At 60.8% G+C, this 7,705-nt stretch overlaps 1 protein-coding gene across 1 annotated transcript; it reads left to right on the forward strand.

Moving 5' to 3' along the window:
* The first annotated feature begins 300 nt into the window (after positions 1-300).
* On the forward strand, positions 301-6,735 carry LOC117651954. The gene is made up of 4 exons (XM_034396581.1): positions 301-321; positions 976-1,156; positions 6,150-6,249; positions 6,362-6,735. The coding sequence occupies exons 1-4, from the start codon at positions 301-303 to the stop codon at positions 6,477-6,479; spliced, it is 420 nt and encodes a 139-aa protein (XP_034252472.1). The 3' UTR covers positions 6,480-6,735.
* Positions 6,736-7,705: the final 970 nt, after the last annotated feature.

Here is a 7,705-nt window from a genome sequence, read left to right on the forward strand (position 1 = left end):
CGGCACGCGACCATGTACACGCCGAGACCCGCCGAGACCCGCGGGTTGACTCCTGTTCCGCGTCCGACGGGACGGGACCGCCTTTTCACAAGGAAACTGCCGGCCACCAAATCCTTGCCCCTTCCACGGTGTGGTAGTTATAGTACATTGCACTTGCCGCGCCCTGCAGCCACTTTCCTGACCCCAACCCAAAATCATGTGAAGCTCACCCCCCTCAAAATACTTAAATAAGGAAACAATAAATGAAAGAATTCAATTTTTAAAACGACGAGAAATATTTTAGAAAAATTAGCTTGGATCATGGTGAGCGTCGTGTCGAAAGTTTGCGACGCCTAAAAACGCGTGACTTTTCATGTGCAGTGGTGTATCTCTAGACGCGCCGCACTCACACATGTTTATGACACACACGTACCTCCGTGGCGCCGGTAACGCTTGCTGACGTCGACGTGGTACAGTACTCGCGGCGCGCCGCCGCACGGCGCACCAAGCGGGCAAGTGCAAGGTCGCGGCCGGTCTGTCTGTCTGTCCGTCTGTCTGTCCGTCTGCCGGGCTGTGCGCCGCCGCTGCGCTGCCGCGTGACAAATCACTTGCTAATTTTACCGCCAGCCTTGACCATCACGCCGATCGCCTGCCGCCTGGAGGGTAGGCCGCCGTCGGCCCACGCCGCGCACCGCACAGTGGGCCAGAAGACCGGCCAGGGGCGCGGCCCGGACCGCCAGGATGACGCTGACGGGAAGCTCCACGGACACCCACGCCGCGTTGCGTCGAACGAGACGGAATCGATTTGTTTGCCCGCGCGTGTGACCGCATGGAGTCTGCCTTCGGAAATTCCCTGAAAATAAAGTTTCAAGGCCTCCAGGCGTCGTCGCCGTGCCTGTGTGCGCCGCGCGGCTCGGCGGCAGGCACGCCGGGATGAGGCGCGCAGCGTCGCCGCGGGCCGAGAGAGACGGAGAGAGAGCGACAGAGCGCCAACAGCGTTCGGGATGGCGAATATCGCGCCTCCCTTATCTCGCACTTACTCCATGCACGTCGCAAACAACGGGGGTCGGCGCAACCTGCTCAAGCCGCGCTGACGCACGCCTGTTTTCTCCAATCTGGAGGGCGGCTGTTTCTGTTTGCTGTCGGCCCTGGTTTTGTTTGACGTCGCGCTGCAGGGGTGAGTTCTGAATTTTTGGGCGTGGGTTCGATACCTGCCATTGGCAGCGGCGTGGAAAGTGACCCGACGCAGTGACCTGGCGGCCAGGAAGATCAGGGCCGTGGTGTTGACCGGGACACCCACCCCGCCGCCTCGCCGCCGTCGGACTTTGATGGAAAGAGGAGACGGCGACGACGACGGCGACGGCGGCGGTCCTCCCCTCCACGACTTCCGAGAGTGTGCCGGCAGGCCCGCCAGGCCCGCCGACCGGCGTAGTGTGGCCCGCGGCCTGTGGTGGGCCTCCCAATGACTGAACGGCTGGCTGACGTGGAGCCGAGCCGCCTGACGGCCCAGCGGCCCGGCGGCCCGGCGCGGTCGGCAAGGTCAAGTTAATACGCGACACTGCGACACCAAATGTACCATGAGACACTCCGCTGCTCCGCGCGCTGCGCGCCACGCGCGTCATGGCAGCCGCGGGGCCGCGGGGCCCGGCCGCCACACTACAGTATCGAGCTTGGAAATTCGGTGGTCGTGTTTCCACGCGCACCGCCGTGCCGCCGTGCGCCGCCGTGGTCCTGGCGCGGTGGCGGTGGTTATCGGTCTCAAGGTCGTCGCGTTGGTGATAAGGGCGGACCGCGAACCGCGGCGGCAGCTTCGCGAAGAGCCTCGGGACCTCCACCGCCACCGCGACCACCGCGACGCCCAGGGTGTGGCGGCACCTGGACTTTAGGACCGCGATTACGAGGCTCTTGAGGCGAGCTGGGCTCAGCGCTCTCTCTCTCTCTCTCTCTCTCTCTCTCTCTCTCTCTCTCTCTCTCTCTCTCTCTCTCGCGGTGCGATGACGCGTTGGCGGGGCCCACGTATTTGTCCGCGGATGGATTTCCTTTCGATAAACAACCATTTTCGCGCCGCGCGGTGGCGCCAAGGTCTCTTTGAGCCTGCCTGTGGCGGCCTGTGGCAGTGTGGTGGCCTGTGGCTCCTCGGCCTGAGCGAGCCGTGCCTTCGGTGAGCGAGCCGCGCGGGCCACGAGCACCGGGGGTCGGGTTCAACAAACACACGCCCTCTACACGTGCGCCGGCCGCGGCCCGCCGGGGCTCGCGGACTTTGTCGAACACGACAGGCGTCAGGGCGTGAGGCCGTCAGGGCCCGTCTGGGCGGAGGATGGGTCTTCTTATCTGGCCGCACCTGTCGCGCTGCTGCCCCGCACCCCGCCCCGCCATGCCCCGCCCCGCCCCGCCCCGCCCCGCCCCTCCACGTGCGTGAAATTGAAATGACGCGCTCCTTGATCCGGACGCAGACGCCCACTCGCTCCAAATTAAACGGAGCGGGCACGCGCGGCTGGACGCCTCGCCCCGCCCCGCCCCGCCCCAACCCGCCCCGCCCTCCCTCGCCCCGCCTAGCGCCGTGTGAAAAACAGGCTTCGTTTTGTTTGCACGTCCGCGGGGACTATACGGCGCGGCGGCGGCTAGCGGTCCGGGCCTCAAGACGCGCCGTGCCGCGCCGCGCCGTGGGCAAGGCCAAGGACGCCACCAGCCTCGCCTGCGCCGCCAGCAGCGCGCCGAGCCGTGCTTCCTCGGTTCCTTCGACGGCATTTCTTTTTGTTGGGGTGGAGCACACAGTGGGCCTAGACTGCGGAGCGGGCTGGCGGGCCGAAACGCCTGCAGTGTAGGCCATCCTGCGCAGGCCTGTGGAGCAGGTGGCCTATCCGTGCCCGTCGGGCGCTAAGGGGCGCGCCACTGTGGGGGAGGGTGCAGACACTCACACAGACACGCACTCGTTGGCGCCACAGGCCGGCTGAAGCCAAGCAGTGTGGTGTGTGTGTGTGTGTGTGTGTGTGTGTACGGTCGGCGCCGTGACAGAGTCCGGAACAAAAGTCAAGGTCTGTCGTCAAAGCGGTGTGATGCGCGCAAGGCTGGTAGACTGTCCTCTTCCTTCTCCCCCCCCCCTCCTTTCCCGTTTCCCCTCGTCCCTCCCCGCCGAACGAGCATACCTTTGCACCACCAGCGCCATGAGCGTGCTTCATGGTAATGTACATCTAACTCGGTGTGCTAATACAGAGTCGAATGCTATTTAAATTGGGGGCCTCGCGGCTTGCCATTGGTGGACACCCCCCCCCCCCTTTCCTTTTCCCCCTTCTTCCTCCCACGGTGGCGCCGCCGCTCACACGTCTTCGGGAGCGTTCGCTTTGACATTGCCATTCATTGCCGGCGTTTCGTCCAAACAGAAACTTTGCTGCATTACGTAAAAGAGTTATGTAAAGCGCGGAGTCGCACTATGGGCCCCCGGGCTGTGGGCCGCGGGCTGGGCAGCGCTTCGCGTCAGTCGCGTGGCGTGGCGCGGCGTGGCGCGGCGTGGCGTGGCGTGGCGTGGCGTGGGACCTCGGTCGGCTAGACAGCCCGGTGCATCGGTTCTCACGAACCCTGTGTGCGGCCGGTGCAGGGTTCGCCGAAGTGTCGGATTGGTCAAAGGGGTGCTGAGAGAGGGAGAGAGAGGAGAGAGGAGGAGAGAGGAGGAGAGAGAGAGAGAGAGAGAGAGAGAGAGAGAGAGAGAGAGAGAGAGAGAGAGAGAGAGAGAGAGAGAGAGGTTGCAGGGCCCGCCACGTGCCGGTCTTGCTGGCTTCGCTGGCTCCGCAGGCTTCGCTGTATCAGTTGTTCCTGGGGTCCGAAATACACCGAGCGGAAAGTTTGTGCGGCGACATTGTGGTGTGCCACGTGCTCGCGAAAACCCGCCGCACCGACGCCAATATCGCGGCTTGCAGTGATGTCCCCTCGTTTTCCTCTTCTCTCTCTCTCTTTTATCAGAACTAATGAACGGACTGCGTGTTTCCGGGACCCGATGCCGCCGTCGTGATAGGCTTCCCTTTTCGACCTTCACCGTGAACTAGACGCCCCCCCCCCCTCTCCTGCCTGCCTGCTATCAAGGCGATAGGCCGCCGAGGGCGGGGATTTGGCGCGAAAAGTGAAATAAAGCAAACAGATTAGCGCGCCGAAAAACAAGGTGCTCCACCTGCACCCGGGACCAGGTGATAGTGGGGTCACCTACAACCGGCAAAAAAAGAAAAGGTTAGGTTTGCCACGACTTCCCCTCAGTTGACACCAGTTCAAGGCAATCAAAGGCCTTGGAATGTGACCGTCTCTCTTTCATTCTCTGTGCGGATAAAATGGCCATTTTAAAATTTTTGCCCTGTATCGTCGCAGCGAGTAGCTTCTTCCGCCGAAGTCCGTTTCCGTCGATGATGTGGAAAAACAATACCGCGCGCTCCGTTCCACTGCGAGTTCCACTGCGAGTTCCACTCCGGCCGGCCGGCCTGTCGCCGAGTCGCAGTGCAGCCGCGCCGCGCCGCCCCAAGGTGACTTTAGAGCACCGCTCTTAACCTTCCTCACGGGGGCTTTCATTAAAATTTACAAATCCGGGAGGAGCGCACGACGGGCCCGTCCCGGGACGCGGCTCTGTGAGCTAGGCGGTCAACAAGTGGCCCTCGGGTGCCATGGCAGACGACAGGCAGGCAGACAGACAGACAGACAGACAGACTTAGGGAGACGACAAAAAATACCCTGTCTTGCTGTACATAAATGTATCATCTGCTCAAAAATTTTTGGCCGCCTGCACCGATCTTCCGGCCCACTGTGCGCCCGCCCCGCCGTGTCTGCCTGCCTCCAGGCGGCGCACCTCGTCGTGCTGATTCACACGCCGCGCTTGACGCGGCCCGGCGCGGCTTGTGTCACCGCAAACAAAATAATCGGACTGGGGATTCGTTACCTTGCGCAATCGCGTGGCCCGCGCAAGGTCGAGCGGCGTGTGTGCGGAGCGGAGCCAGAGCGCTGTATCGCCGAGGACGCCGCCGAGGACGCCGCCGAGGACGCCGCCGAGGACGCCGCCGAGGACGCCGCCGAGGACGCCGCCGAGGACGCCACCGAGGACGAGGCGACCTTGTGGGTGCCGGGCGCGGCCGGGCGCGGCGCCGACGGGTGGCGGTTGGGCCTGATGGCTGAAGGGCAGACGGCGGCAGACGGCGGCAGGGGGTACTTGGGGTAGGTCGCGGCGGGTCGCGGGGGCGGACAACGCGCCGCGCGGAGGGGTGGGTGTGAGGGTACCTCGGGTACCGGGCCAAGTCGATCTCGGGGTACTTCGGGTGCGTTGCCTCGGTGGGTAAGCGATCAAAACGATTCCCCGCTCCGTCTCAGGACAACACGCCGCGTTTTACCCTTGAGCTCCTCGGCGCCAGGCTCCGTATTCAGATGAGCTCCAATGTCATATTGCCGAGTATTGTCTCTGTTGCTGGCGGACGGGCTCACTGTAAGTCAGTGTCCCAAAAAAGTATTAGCAAGGCCTTGTTGCTATCAGTCACCTCCCTGGAGGTCATTCAGGTATAGTGTCGCTAATTACGCCGAGGACAAAAATGGACTGGATGAGATTCCGAGAAGAAGCCATAACGTCTGAACAGCTAATTTCCTCTCTCTCTCTCGAAACGATCCTTCGAAATCAGTCTGCGGGGACCGCCGGGGGCCGAACTGTAGGGATGAGGACAAAGCACTCAAGGGCGTGCCTCTGAGTTTCACGCTTGCTGTTTGCTTGGCATGGGGGGGACCACTGGGAGCCCAGACCGGGCAGCGAAGTCAGCAGGTTAGGCCGAATTTTCCCTGGAAATAACGAAACCGTTTTTATCTTTTACACTTTTAAACACGAAATAAAAACGTGAAGAAAGCGCTGGGATTTGAACGCAAGGGTTTGGGGTTCCTCGCAACACGGTTTTTCGTATTCCAGTTTGAAAGCCATACAACGAGGCGAGGCTTTCGTGCTTCCGCGTTGGTAGCGCGCCTCTCTTCGCTGATTGGTTTGTCACGGTCGGAGTGATACTCCGCAGTTGTTACAAGGTCGATTTGCCCGGCGCATACACACTGCAGGCCAGGCGCGGGTAGTACAGGGGAGGGGCGGAGGGGTTTTTACCCCTCCTCCGTTTACTGTGTCGCCGTGAATTTCGCGTACTGACGCTGTCCTTTTCTCTGTGTCGCAGGGGCTTCGGCAAGCAGGGCCTCCAGTGCTGAGGTAAAACACCGCGACGCCACGCAGTTCTGCGCGCTGCGGGACATCCTGGGAGACCGGCTTCCAGCTAGGTATGCGGTTCAAGAAAATATTTCAATTAAATTTCTGCAAAGAGGTTCATCGGTGAAACCGGAAACGCCATCCACCTTGCCAGCGTTTTGTTTCTTTTTTTTTCCTTTTCAGGGGAGGTTTCTTCAAACTTCGGCTGCCGCGGCCACGTATGCTGATTGGCACGTTTTGTTGTCAATCCGCCGCCACACTGGAGTTCGGCGAAGCCATGGCGAGGCCGTGTCCGACGTGAGCAATCAACAAGTAGTCGCCTGGCGATAGCTCACGGCGGGCCAGCCGCAGCCCGACTAGCAGACGACACTGCCGACGACAACGACGCAAACTGCAGCGAGCCCATTGTCATTGCGATAACCGCTCCGACGTTCGATTGACGTGGTGCCGAACATGCAAGGTGTCGCCAAGGACACAGGATGTTTGCTGCATTGCTCGGGCCCGGCAGGCCCGGCACACAGTGGGCCAGAAGACCGGTGGAGGCGGTCAGAGTACCGGACGGGTTTTGAGTTCCAGAGTCGCTAAATGAGACTCGAACCGAACGTGTGACCCCACCAATGGATTGCTCATTCACAGGGCAATCCATTGGTGGCATCGCGCGGCCGGTTCGAGTCCCATTTAGCGACTCGACCTCGAAAAGCGTCTAGAGTTTTGGCCGCTTCCACAGGTCATCTGGCCTGGCCCACTGTGCGGGCTGGGGTTCGACACCACCCAATGTCTTTATTTTTGGGTGGGTTGGTAGCCTCACTGTCTCGCCCCGCTTTCTCGCGGCACCCGTTGTGGGTGCCGCAATGGCTGCAGTCGTTGCGTTAAAGTACACTGCCAAATTCACGCTGAAAATCTACGTGCCATGTCTCTTTCAACCGGTTGTTCAAATCCCAGTTGTCGTTTCCGAGAGGAGGTAGGGGCGTGTTTCGCTCCGCAGCTGACCCCTGGCCGGGCTGCATTGCTGCATTTCGGCGCGGATTGGGACCGAAGTGGAAAGTGGTGACCTCCTTCGCGGGGGTGGCTGTCGCTGTTGCCTAACGGAACGTAGAATGTGGGCGTGCGTGGCGAGAGGGTTGAAAGAGGGTGCCACGCAATACACGTGTGTGAGTGTGTGTGTGTCGGCCCGTGCGCTACTTTCCCTTCACGGGGCGCCGCCCTTCCCAGAATGCCACTTGGTTGTCGGCTTTGGCGGACGCAACTGCAGTGGAAAAACGGTGCAGTGGCACCCGGGTGGAAGGATCTGCAGTTCAAGTGTAGTTTGAACTCAGTGGAAAAACTGCAGTATTGGAACAGTACTATGGATTCAAAAGTAACTGCAAAAGTATTAGAGTTGAGAACCTCAATTCATGTGCATTTGTCACAGACTTTAAACTAATAATAAATTGTTCTCCTGGTCTTCAGCCTTACTACAGAGCGCCTCTGCAGAAGGATTTCAGTTTTGACTTAGTTTAAATTATAGTCACTACAATAGATATGAAG

This window comes from Thrips palmi, unplaced genomic scaffold (assembly GCF_012932325.1).
Source record: "Thrips palmi isolate BJ-2018 unplaced genomic scaffold, TpBJ-2018v1 HiC_scaffold_6, whole genome shotgun sequence".
Classification (NCBI taxonomy): Eukaryota; Metazoa; Arthropoda; class Insecta; order Thysanoptera; family Thripidae; genus Thrips; species Thrips palmi.

Excerpts from the sequence above, each read along its gene's own strand:
- LOC117651954 (XM_034396581.1), top strand. The coding sequence starts at position 301 with ATGGTGAGCGTCGTGTCGAAA. Across the intron at positions 1,157-6,149 it reads TTTGACGTCGCGCTGCAGGG|GGGCTTCGGCAAGCAGGGCC; the intron begins GTGAGTTCTGAA and ends TCTGTGTCGCAG. Across the intron at positions 6,250-6,361 it reads GGAGACCGGCTTCCAGCTAG|GGGAGGTTTCTTCAAACTTC; the intron begins GTATGCGGTTCA and ends TTTCCTTTTCAG.